The 11,474-nt window shown below is 59.2% G+C and overlaps 2 protein-coding genes across 2 annotated transcripts in view; both read left to right on the forward strand.

Annotated features, from left to right (window-relative positions):
• The first annotated feature begins 457 nt into the window (after nt 1-457).
• SUPT5H (SPT5 homolog, DSIF elongation factor subunit) lies at nt 458-7,988 on the forward strand. Its single transcript, XM_042817654.1, has 29 exons — nt 458-759; nt 839-989; nt 1,073-1,138; nt 1,736-1,747; nt 1,871-1,940; nt 2,033-2,101; nt 2,192-2,257; nt 2,408-2,438; nt 2,522-2,590; nt 2,692-2,943; nt 3,023-3,112; nt 3,187-3,257; nt 3,372-3,477; nt 3,738-3,831; nt 3,909-4,045; nt 4,148-4,303; nt 4,423-4,569; nt 4,787-4,933; nt 5,151-5,276; nt 5,378-5,462; nt 5,551-5,655; nt 5,730-5,832; nt 5,914-6,041; nt 6,228-6,333; nt 6,547-6,705; nt 6,902-7,070; nt 7,143-7,346; nt 7,437-7,532; nt 7,760-7,988. Exons 1-29 carry the CDS (start codon nt 679-681, stop codon nt 7,901-7,903), a joined length of 3,240 nt encoding a protein of 1,079 aa, XP_042673588.1. The 5' UTR covers nt 458-678; the 3' UTR covers nt 7,904-7,988.
• Nucleotides 7,989-8,546: 558 nt separating this feature from the next.
• Nucleotides 8,547-11,474, forward strand: part of TIMM50 (translocase of inner mitochondrial membrane 50) — a 3,810-nt gene continuing 882 nt past the window's right edge. Inside the window, exons 1-7 of the mRNA XM_042817652.1 lie at nt 8,547-8,696; nt 8,778-8,928; nt 9,012-9,043; nt 10,507-10,528; nt 10,782-10,840; nt 11,103-11,222; nt 11,309-11,454. Coding sequence (XP_042673586.1) covers nt 8,547-8,696; nt 8,778-8,928; nt 9,012-9,043; nt 10,507-10,528; nt 10,782-10,840; nt 11,103-11,222; nt 11,309-11,454 — 680 coding nt within the window. The remainder of the gene's footprint in view (nt 8,697-8,777; nt 8,929-9,011; nt 9,044-10,506; nt 10,529-10,781; nt 10,841-11,102; nt 11,223-11,308; nt 11,455-11,474) is intronic.

Raw genomic sequence — 11,474 nt, forward strand, 5'->3', positions numbered from 1 at the left:
CTTTCCTGTTTGTTTTAAATAAATCAACGAACTCTTTCTTTGGTGTTGGTTGTTCTGTTGTCCGGGGGAGGGAGGGGGGGAAGGAGGAAAGGAGCGGAGTGGAGCTGTGACGTCAAACCCCGCCCCCTGACAGCTCCGTGCAGCGCGAGTTCCTCTGCCGCGCCCTTTTTGGCCCTTCCAGGCCACCACCACCTCCGTCTAATCACGTGACCAAGAGCCCTCCGCTCTGCACACCGCCTATGAACACGTAACGGAGGCTAAGCTCGCGAGAAGTGCTGGGTGACCGAAATCGGAAGTGCTCACCCCTTGACATCTTCTCGCAGTGCGATTTCCTCCGCTAGGCCCATTTTTGACCCTTCCAGGCCACCACCGCCTCTGTCTAATCACGTGACCAAGCGTGTTCGTGTTCCGCTCTACCTACCACCTACGAACACGTGACGAAGACTAAGCTCGCGAGAAGTGCTGGCTGACCGGAACCGGATGGAGGGAGGCGGAAGTGCTGTCCTCCTGGCGGCGGGGCCTGCTGGGGGCTGGCCGGTGCTGCTCTCCGTTTCTCCTTTTGCTACCGGGCCCCCCTTTAAGCCCTGGGATCTCCCCTCCGTGCCCTCAACGTCTTCTCGTGTCCGCTTCCCGCTCCCTTAGCGCATCTCTGGGCTCCTCCCCTCCCCCCGCCCCATCATGTCGGACAGCGACGACAGCAACTTCTCAGAGGAGGAGAGCGAACGCAGCAGCGAGGCGGAGGAGGCTGAAGAAGCTGAGGTGAGGCTGAACGTGTGGGGCGTGCGCCGTGCCCCGCCTTCCCCGGCCCTCAGCATCCTCCCCCTTCACCGCTGTGCAGGCCGAGGAGGAGCGCGCCAGTGCAGCGGGCAGCGAGAAGGAAGAGGTGGAGGAGGAGGAGGAGGAAGAATACGATGAGGAGGAGGAGGAGGAAGATGACGACCGGCCTGCTAAGAAGCCACGGCATGGCGGCTTTATCTTAGATGAAGCCGGTGAGCTGGGGGGCGGAGCAGGGATGGTGGGGGGGCCTCGGCTGCCTCCGGATTTTGCTCTCACTGCTGTGATCCCCCCCCAGATGTGGACGATGAATACGAGGATGAAGATCAGTGGGAAGATGGAGCTGAGGACATCCTGGAGAAAGGTGAGGAGGTTGCTTTGGGGGCTCCCCAGCTTTGAGGATGCTCCTTGGGGCTTCGAGATCCGCCTCGGGCTTTGGTCCCTGCTCTCTGGCCTTAAGGCCAGAGGAGGATGGAAGCAGAGCTCTGTGGTGGTACGGCTCCTCTGGGAGAGGTGCGCCATTCTGGGTTGCAGTGCTGTGCTGCTGGATTGGTTTTGGTGCAGCTCTTCTGGGTTAAAACACTGGGTTGGCTGCTGTTGCTCTTTCCCCACCTCTGAGCGTGTTTTTCTCCCCAAGCCCCACACTCAGGGGTGGGAATGGGACTGTGTGGCCCCTGACCCCTCACCTCCCTCATCCCAACTGTCTGTCTTTCTGTCCACCCTTTGTCTGTCTGCTTAGCACATTTCATTCACACCTGCCTGGTTTTATTTTTTACCCCTTTTTTTTTATTATTATTTTTTAATTTTATTTAAACGTTTCTTGTGTTTTCCTTTCCCCTCCTGTGCTGCCGTCTTAATTTTGTTCCTTCCCCTTTGTTCCCCCTCACCCATGGGTGGTTTTGCCGCTATTATTTGCTCCATACTGTCTGCCCTCCACCGCCACCTCCTTGTTCCCGAGCAGAAGAGATTGAAGGTAAGCTTGAGTCAGTCTGAGCCCCCCTGGGGGGGCCAACCACTGCCACCCCCTGGGGCCAGCTAAGCCCAGCCACGTCCCTGTGCTGCTGTGAGCCACATTCGACCCTCCTTTTCCTTGCAGCTTCCAACATTGACAACGTGGTGTTGGATGAGGACCGCTCTGGTGCTCGGCGGCTGCAGAATCTCTGGAGGTGATGCCAGCTCTGTCTGTGCGCCGCCCCTTTGCCCCCTGAGAGGCTGTGGGAGTTGTGCTGATGCCCGGTTCCACCTTCTCCACCTACAGGGACCAACGTGAAGAAGAGCTGGGCGAGTACTATATGAAGAAATACGCCAAGTCCTCAGTGGGAGAGACGTGAGTTGGGAGACGTGGCCCTGCCACCCTGTCTTACCGCCTGTCAAGGATTGTACTGTTTCGTTTTATTGTCCAATTTTATTTTACCAGTGTTTATGGCGGCTCTGATGAGCTCTCAGATGACATCACACAGCAGCAGCTGCTGCCTGGAGTCAAGTGAGTGTCTTGGGGTAGAAAACACATGGATTTTTGGGGGAAAAAAATGAGATATTTAGGTCTGTGTTACTCAGAGCTGCCCAGCCAGGTCTCTGGCAGGTTTAGCCAGCTCAGGCCACCCTGTAAATGCCTTTCTCTGGTCCTGTGCAGGGATCCCAATCTCTGGACGGTGAAATGCAAGGTAAGCACTAGGGATCTTTGGAGTCGGAATCGGCATTTGGGAGGCCATCTTCTCAACCCTAAAGCAACCTGTTTCCACCACAGATCGGAGAGGAGCGTGCTACAGCCATCGCTCTGATGAGGAAGTTCATTGCATACCAATTCACTGACACGGTGAGGCCGCGGGGAGCCTCGTGGCGGCTGGGGGGGCTGCACCACCTGCTGCTGCACCACCTGCACCCCTCCGGCCCTCATGCGCCCCCTGGTTCCTCCAGCCCTTGCAGATCAAGTCGGTGGTGGCCCCCGAGCACGTCAAAGGATACATCTACGTGGAGGCCTACAAGCAGACGCACGTGAAGCAGGCGATTGAGGGGGTAGGGAATCTGCGGATGGGTTACTGGAACCAGCAGATGGTGCCCATCAAGGAGATGACGGACGTGCTGAAAGTGGTGAAGGAGGTAACCAATCTGAAACCGAAGTCCTGGGTGCGTCTGAAGAGGGGAATCTACAAGGACGACATCGCCCAGGTGAGGCAGGAAGGCACAGGAGCCCCACAGTGGGGAGCTGAGGACAACCGGCTCACTGTCACCCTGTCCCTGTGGGCAGGTGGATTACGTGGAGCCCAGCCAGAACCAGATTTCCTTAAAGATGATCCCCCGAATTGACTTCGACCGTATCAAAGCCCGAATGAGTCTGGTAAGTGGGGCGCTCTTGCGTGGTGCTGCTGTGCTGGGGCTCGTTTGCTTATCGTGTTGCCTCCCAATCTGCAGAAGGACTGGTTTGCCAAGAGGAAAAAGTTCAAGCGACCCCCTCAGAGGCTTTTTGATGCCGAGAAGATCAGGTAGGTGGTGGCATCAGAGAACGTCAGACTGAAAGAAAACCAACACGACAACCATGCTCTGGTGAGCTGTCCTCCACGAGGGGGTGATTTGGTTTTGCCTCTGTCTTGGTTCAGGTCTCTGGGAGGCGACGTGGCTTCTGATGGAGACTTTCTCATCTTTGAAGGCAACCGTTACAGCCGCAAGGGCTTTCTCTTCAAGAGCTTCGCCATGTCAGCAGTGGTGAGCGTGGGACTCTGTTCAGATCCAACCTAAGCCCGTCTCCTTTCCCCCCAAAACTGCTTTCCTTCTCATGTCAAGACCCGAACGCTGAGTTACTGGGGGGAAAGAGGGTGGTGGGAGACCAGAGACTCCCTGTTCTCTGGTAGCGATGGCCGCAGCCGTGGTGCACGGGCCGTTTGGCATTGGCACGGCTTAGGGAAGTAGGTGAGTTCTGGAGAGGAGTGGGATGTCGTGGCCACCACCAGCTCTGTTCCTGACAGATAACAGAGGGTGTGAAGCCCACCTTGTCAGAGCTGGAGAAGTTTGAAGACCAGCCTGAAGGCATTGACCTGGAGGTGGTGACAGAGAGCACGGGTATGCGGGTGCCTCTTCACGCACGCTGCTGTTTCCCGTGCGTTGTTGTTTTCCCCTGACTCTGTTGTCACCCCTAGGGAAGGAGCGTGAGCATAATTTCCAGCCCGGTGACAACGTGGAGGTGTGTGAGGGTGAACTGATCAACCTGCAGGGCAAGATCCTCAGCGTCGATGGCAACAAGATCACTATCATGCCCAAACACGAGGACTTGAAGGTAGCAGAGCACCCAGGGAGCAGCTTCGTGTGGCTGCTGCAGCCTCACCAGGACGCTGCGTGCCTCTTCCCCAGCGCCTGCAGAGTTCTGCTTTTCTTTTAGGACATGCTGGAATTCCCAGCTCAGGAGCTGCGGAAATATTTCAAGATGGGTGACCACGTGAAGGTGATCGCAGGGCGCTTTGAGGGTGACACGGGCCTCATTGTTAGGGTGGAGGAGAACTTCGTCATCCTCTTCTCAGACCTCACCATGCACGAGGTGAGCGGAGGGGTGGAAGGCCACAGTTTGGCTCAGTGTGATGCTGGTAGGAAGGGGAGGAAGGGGGGAAATCGGTCGTGGCAGCTGCGTTTCATTCCTTCTTCCTGCCCCACCACCAGCTCAAGGTTCTGCCACGGGACCTGCAGCTCTGCTCGGAGACGGCGTCGGGAGTGGATGTGGGGGGACAGCATGAGTGGGGTGAACTGGTGCAGCTGGACCCCCAGACAGTGGGTGTTATTGTACGACTGGAGCGTGAGACCTTCCAGGTGAGCCCCGGTTGCCTGTGATGCTGGAAGGAGCTTTGCTGTTTTTTCCTGTGTGTGTTTTCGGGTGTCTTGAAGACTAGAAAGCAGTTTCCATGTGCAGCCCTGTGCCAGAAACGCCTCCCCACCTACTGTTTTGGATCTAGGCAGTCCGTGCTGCCTTGGAGGGCTGTTTTGGGCAGCACCCCTCCAGCTTTTGCCATTCCTGTTTGTGTTTCAGGTGTTGAACATGTATGGAAAGGTGGTGACGGTGCGGCACCAGGCTGTCACCAGGAAGAAGGACAACCGCTTCGCTGTCGCCCTCGACTCAGAACAGAACAACATCCACGTCAAGGACATCGTCAAAGTCATAGATGGGCCCCACTCGGTAGGAACCCTGGGGTTGGGGGTGACTGGGGTGAGACTTTTTGGTCACCTTGGCCTGGTCCTGGTCCGCCATAGATGCTCTGGATTTGTTGGTGCTTTTCTGGGTTGGTTTTTTTTGGCACGTAGGGAACACTGGGTTTTTCCTGACAGCCTTCTGAGTCCTGTTGCTGGGGGAGGTCCTGCCACCCCCTTGAGGCTCACCCCTGCCACTGTCACAGGGTCGTGAGGGAGAGATCAGGCACCTCTTCCGGGGCTTCGCCTTCCTGCACTGCAAGAAGCTGGTGGAGAATGGTGGCATGTTTGTCTGCAAGACCCGACACCTTGTCCTGGCTGGTGGTTCCAAGGTGGGGGCGCGCTGGGCGTCAGTGATGGCTGCTGGAGGGGGCCGTGACCCTGTGCCTTTGTTGCTGCTGCTCTCCAGCACCGTTTTCTTTCCCTTCCGCAGCCACGGGACGTCACCAATTTCACTGTAGGCAGCTTTGCTCCCATGAGCCCTCGTATCAGCAGCCCAATGCATCCCAGTGGGGCCGGTAAGCGTTGCAGGGGTGCCTCCAGGGCCAAGAGAGCGTCCCCAAGGACTTCCTGCTCAGCCTGAGCCCTCGCTTCCTTGTCCTTCAGGCCAGCGTGGTGGCTTTGGTGGAGGTGGCATGAGCCGTGGGCGCGGGCGGCGGGACAACGACCTGATTGGGCAGACGGTGCGCATCTCCCAGGGACCTTACAAAGGTGAGTGGTTTTCGGATGGCAAGAAGCTGTAGGTTGCCCTGGTTCCCTCGTCAAATGACCGTTGGGACTCATAGGCTACATCGGGGTGGTGAAGGATGCAACGGAGTCGACGGCCCGGGTGGAGCTGCATTCTACCTGCCAGACCATCTCGGTGGACCGCCAGCGCCTGACCACCGTGTGAGTACAAGGACAGGGAGCTGTGCTGCTCCCTCTGCAGGACGGCCTCTTAGGGGCTTCTTCACATCCTCGATGCTGCAGGGGTTCAAGGCGCCCGGGTGGGATGACGTCGACCTACGGACGGACCCCCATGTATGGGTCCCAGACCCCCATGTACGGCTCTGGCTCCCGCACTCCCATGTACGGCTCCCAGACGCCCCTCCATGATGGTGAGTGGCGCTGGGGGTCGACAGAGAGGGGACGGAGGTGAAGTGGGTTCTGGGGTGATCTTTTGGTTGGAAAGGGGTGTGTGAAGGAGGCTTTGAGGATGAGGAGGGGACGGGGCTGAGGTGGAGGGGACAGGACTCGGTGGGGACGCAGAGGGTTGTGACGCAGCCATTGTGGGGCTGTTGCAGGCAGCCGCACGCCACATTATGGCTCACAGACTCCGCTTCACGATGGCAGCCGCACGCCTGCTCAGAGCGGCGCCTGGGACCCCAACAACCCCAACACACCTTCCAGGTGAGTGCAGGGGGGGGGAGGAGGGGCTGCTGACCAGGACAGACCCACCGCAGGGTCTGCGGTTACTGTGATGTCCCCAACAACATCACAACAGTCACGTTTGGGATCTCTGATCGCTGCCGTGGCTCCAGCGATTCTGGATTGTCCTCACTGCAGGGGCCCAGTCACTGAACTGAGCTGGCTGTGGTGATGAGGTTTTTCTTCCTTCCACAGAGCCGATGAGGACTTTGAATATGGCTTTGATGACGAGCCCACGCCCTCACCACAAGGCTACGGTGGCACCCCCAACCCACAGACCCCTGGTTATCCTGACCCTTCATCACCGCAGGTCACCCAGCCGTACAACCCCCAGACCCCTGGCACGCCAGCCATGTGAGCATTCCTTCCACTCTGCACTGGCCCTGGAACTCTGGGAGGGGAACCACAGCTCTGTGGAACCACAGTTGGGATCCTGAGGGGAGACTGCAGCCCCAGAGGATCCCAAACCGTGGCTCTGGGTTGACATAATGTTCCCTGAGGTCTCCTACATGCAACACAGCATCCTCATGACTCCCTCTCGCCCTGGCAGGTACAACACTGACCAGTTCTCACCCTACGCTGTGCCATCGCCACAAGGCTCCTACCAGCCCAGCCCCAGCCCCCAGAGCTACCACCAAGTGGCCCCCAGCCCTGTGGGCTATCAGAACACCCATTCACCAGCCAGCTACCACCCAACGCCATCACCGATGGCCTACCAGGTACCTCCAGTTCCACTCCCTTGCCTCCCATAGCCTCCCACTGCTGCTTATGCCGCCTTCTCTCTCCCTCAGGCAAGCCCTAGCCCCAGTCCAGTGGGCTACAGCCCCATGACACCTGGGGCACCATCTCCGGGGGGCTACAACCCCCACACCCCTGGTTCAGGCATCGAGCAGAGCTCCAGCGACTGGGTGACCACTGACATCCAAGTGAAGGTCCGGGACACCTATCTGGACAGCCAGGCAGTGGGACAGACCGGGGTGATCCGCAGCGTCACGGTGAGCCCACGGTGGTACCACGTGTGGGGCGGTGACAGGACTGTAACAAACCTTATCACCGACTCTCTGTTCTCCCCTTCCCCCCCGCAGGGTGGAATGTGCTCTGTGTACCTGAAGGACAGCGAGAAAGTGGTGAGCATCTCCAGTGAGCACCTGGAGCCCGTCACCCCCACCAAGAGCAACAAGGTACGCTCATCACCGCTGCCCATGCCGCCCCTGCCCCCCTCTTGGGCTCCGCCTCCCCCTCCTGCCTTGCCCGGGGACCCCCTTGGCTCTCCCACCCCTTTCAGTCCCCTTCACTCTCCCTGGATCCCACCGCACAGCGTAGGGGAGGGCTCGCGGATCCCCGTGGCCCTTCCTGGGCTACCTACCAGATAACCCTCAGCCTCATTGGGCTCCTGCTGTCCCCACAGGTGAAGGTGATCCTGGGCGAGGACCGAGAGGCTACCGGCATCCTGCTCAGCATCGACGGTGAGGACGGGATTGTGCGCATGGACCTGGACGAGCAGCTCAAGATCCTCAACCTGCGCTTCCTCGGCAAGCTGCTGGAGGCCTGAGCGCTGCCTGGGTCCCCTTCGTTTTTCTCCCCGGCCGCCCGTTTAAAGCGAGATGGCCGTATCCAATAAACGCTTGTGACCCCTCGACCCGCATTCCCTTGAACGCGGCGCTCCGAGGCGAGACTCTCCTGTCTGGGCCTCCACCCTTCCAGCAGCTCTTCCTCCGCCGCTGCTTTGCGCTCTCACGGCCCCCCACAGCCGTCCGCGTCTCCTCCGGGGAAGAGGCGGCGGCGCGACTTACACGGCGTGCTTCCGGGAGGGCGCGGGGGGCGATGGGCATTGTAGGCACTGCCAGCCAGTCAGCGCCGAGCGCGCGGCATGCCGGGAAGCGTGGCAGCGGGAGACGGCGCGCCGCTTTCAGTCAATCAGACCCGGCCGCGGGGCTTGTCGGGAAGCGTGGCGACAGAGATGATAGCGCGGCGCGCAGCTCGCCGGGGAAACGCGGGGCTTCCAGCCAATCAGCGCCGACCGCTGGGTATGCCGGGAAGCATGGCTATTGGAGACGGCGCGGCGCTGCAGCCAATCAGCGGTCCCCGCGCTGCACGCCGGGAAGCGCGGCGCTTTCAGCCAGTCATCAGCGCCGACCGCTGGGCACGCCGGGAAGCGTGGCTTTCCCAGTCCTAGAGACAAGCGCTGCGGGAAAATGGCGGCGACGGCGGCGGCGCGTGGGGCCCGCATCGCCCTCGCGGCCCACCGGGCCCTCGCCGCGCTGAGTCGCGCCGTGAGCAGCAGCGGTGCGGGCACTTCCGGTACGGAAGCGGTGCTGCAGGAACGGCTACGGCAGCAGCAGGCGGTAGGAGGCGTGGGAAGGGCCGGTCCTGAGGGTTCGGTGCTCGCAGCGGAGCCTCCGGGCCTCACCGTCATCCTTACGCAGGGCCTGGAGGGAACCCCGGGGCGGCCGAACCCCGGTAATGAGGAGGAGGAGCAGCGGAGGAAGCAGCGTTTGGCGGCCGTTCGGCGGCTGGCCCTGCGGCTGGCGGGGCTGCTGGGTGCCGGTACCGGCATCACCATCATCTACATCTTCGGTAAGGACCCCCGCGGTGCTGCAGTCCGATCCCCGCCCCCCACCCAACCCCAAACCCCGCCTCACGTTCTCCCTTCCCCCCAGGCAGCAACGCTGTGGATGAACACGGAGCCAAGGTGAGCTGCGTGTCCCAACGCCGGTGATCCGTGTTGGGAATGGCCAAATAATTGTTGTCAGGACGGTATTTCTGATAAAAAGCGGATTTTATTCGCGATTGCAATGGCAGGAGCAGCGCTAAGGCACAGTGACAGCTTTTCCCTTACGAAGGCAGGCTGAGGGAGCTGGGCTCATTCAGCATGGAGAAGAGAAGCTGGGGGGTGACCTCAGTGCAGCCTGAGGTGCCTGAAGGGAGCCTGCAGACAGGAGGGGAGTCAGCTCTGTGCAAGGGTTGGCAGCAGCAGGACGAGGGGAAATGGTTTGGAGTCGAGGGAGGGCAGCTGGAGGTTGGATGTCAGGGGAAGTTGTGTGCTGTGAGAGCGGGTAGGGGCTGGAACAGCTGCCCAGAGAGGCTGTGATGCCCCGTCCATCCCTGGAGGTGTTCAAGTTGGATGGGGCCCTGGGCAGCCTGGGCTGCTGTGAAATGTGGAGGTTGGTGGCCCTGCGTGTGGCAGGGGGTTGGAGCTTCGTGACCCTTGAGGTCCCTTCCAGCCCTGGCCATTCTGTGATTCTTTGTACCCTTTTTGCTTGCCCCCCCTCCCCCGTTTCCCCATTGGCTGGGTGCTCCAGGTTCACAATCTTCTCCAAGGTTTCCATCTGTTCATTGCTGTCTTGCATTCAGCTGCCACCCCCTTGTTTCCGAGGTGTCTCAGTGCTCTCCTTGTATTCATATGGTGATTTTCTTCAAACCCTTCGTTAAACAAAGAACACCGGGGGGTGGAGGGGGGATGCCAGGCCTTCCCGATGTCTCTTCAGGCTCTTCCTTGGGCACGTCACGATTTGCTCTCTGGTGCATATCGTGCAGGATATTCCTGCAATATGCACGGCAAAATATGCCTGTATACACCTGTATGCTGAGCACACATTCCCGAGGAAGGTTCTCTAGAAGATAAGCGATGCAAACTATCAGAACCTCTCCCAAGTAAAGTAAAAAAGACTCCCGACAAGAACTGTGCCAGCGGAGACCATGAAATAAAAAAAAAATAGGATTTAGTTCTAATGCAGAAACATTTGACTCCTAAATCCATCACGGCTCTGCACTGCCCTCAAAACCAACCGGGGGAGGCTTCCCATTTCGTGGTGGTTTTTGTTTCCCCCCTCCCCCTTGCCCTCCATCCAAAGCCCCTTTTTGGGGCCGAGAAGAGCCGTCAGGGTTTGATGTGCGGCCTGAGGGGGAGCTGTGAATTGTTCCCCTTCATCCGGGGCTGTTGGGACATCAAAAGGGCAGGGGGAAAATAGCCAGGGGGTGACAAAGCAATCGGCAGGATGGTGAGAAAATCAACGAGGGGCATCCACGGGCGGAAGGAAGCACTGCTAGCACAGGAAAAACACCTCACCTAGCTGTAAATCACCCTGCCTGGGGTTCCCTCTTCCCACCCTTTTGGTCGTGGTTTTTCTTGCATTTGTTTTTCTTTCCCTGCAGGTCCCCGATGAGTTTGATGGTGGTGAGTAACAAACGGAGCAGGGGGGGGAGGCGACGGCCCTTGCAGGGGATGGGGGACAGGTTGTGTCCCCTGGGCTGCTTTGACACATGGCAGCGGCCTTTTGTGATGTTTTTAGCACCAGCTGGTTGCCCCAGCAGGGCTTTTTCTCCTACGTGTTGTTTCTTTTCGTTTCTATGGGGATGGTAGGAAGAAAGAGATTGGGATTTTCACCCTCCTTGAGACCCCATGCATTCACCCATGCTTGGTTCCACAGACCCTGTGGGCATCCAGCAGCTCCGCAGGACATATAAGTACTTCAAGGACTACAGGCAGGTGCGTGGGGCTTTCCCCATTTGGGTTTTTATCTCCTTTTGGGGCCATTCTTGTTGGAAGCCTTGCTGATGTCAGCAGCAGCAGCAGCACTTTAAGACCCCCGTGCTCTTCGGGGGGATCTTTGCCCTCATCCTGGCGACGTCGTGGCCTGGTTTTGGGGTTTTATTGTGGATCTTATGGGGTGGGGGGGGGATTCTCATCCCTGTGTGAAGGGCCTTTGTCCCAGCGTCGGTGGCCTGTCTCTTGCTCTTTCTCAATCAAGATGATCATCGAGCCCACCAGTGCCAAGCTGCTGCCAGACCCTCTGCGTGAGCCCTACTACCAGCCGCCCTACACTCTGGTCATCGAGCTCACCGACGTCTTGCTGCACCCCGAATGGTCGGTGAGTGGCAGCCCGTTGTTCCTGCCTCCCTTCCTTTGCTGACGGCCTCATCTCTTGCCTCCTTTTGCCTCCTTTCTCTGCTCCAGCTCATCACTGGCTGGCGTTTCAAGAAGCGTCCGGGCATCGACAGCCTCCTGCAGCAGCTCGCGCCGCTCTACGAGATCGTCATCTTCACCTCCGAAACGGGCATGGTGTGTGCAGCCATGGGGAAGGGGCTGAAGCCCAAAGGTGGGCTCGACTCGACCCCCCCCC

The sequence above is a fragment of the Centrocercus urophasianus genome, unplaced genomic scaffold (genome assembly GCF_019232065.1).
Source record: "Centrocercus urophasianus isolate 14NV4802_14NV808 unplaced genomic scaffold, USGS_Curo_1.0 seq_167, whole genome shotgun sequence".
Lineage (NCBI taxonomy): Eukaryota > Metazoa > Chordata > Aves > Galliformes > Phasianidae > Centrocercus > Centrocercus urophasianus.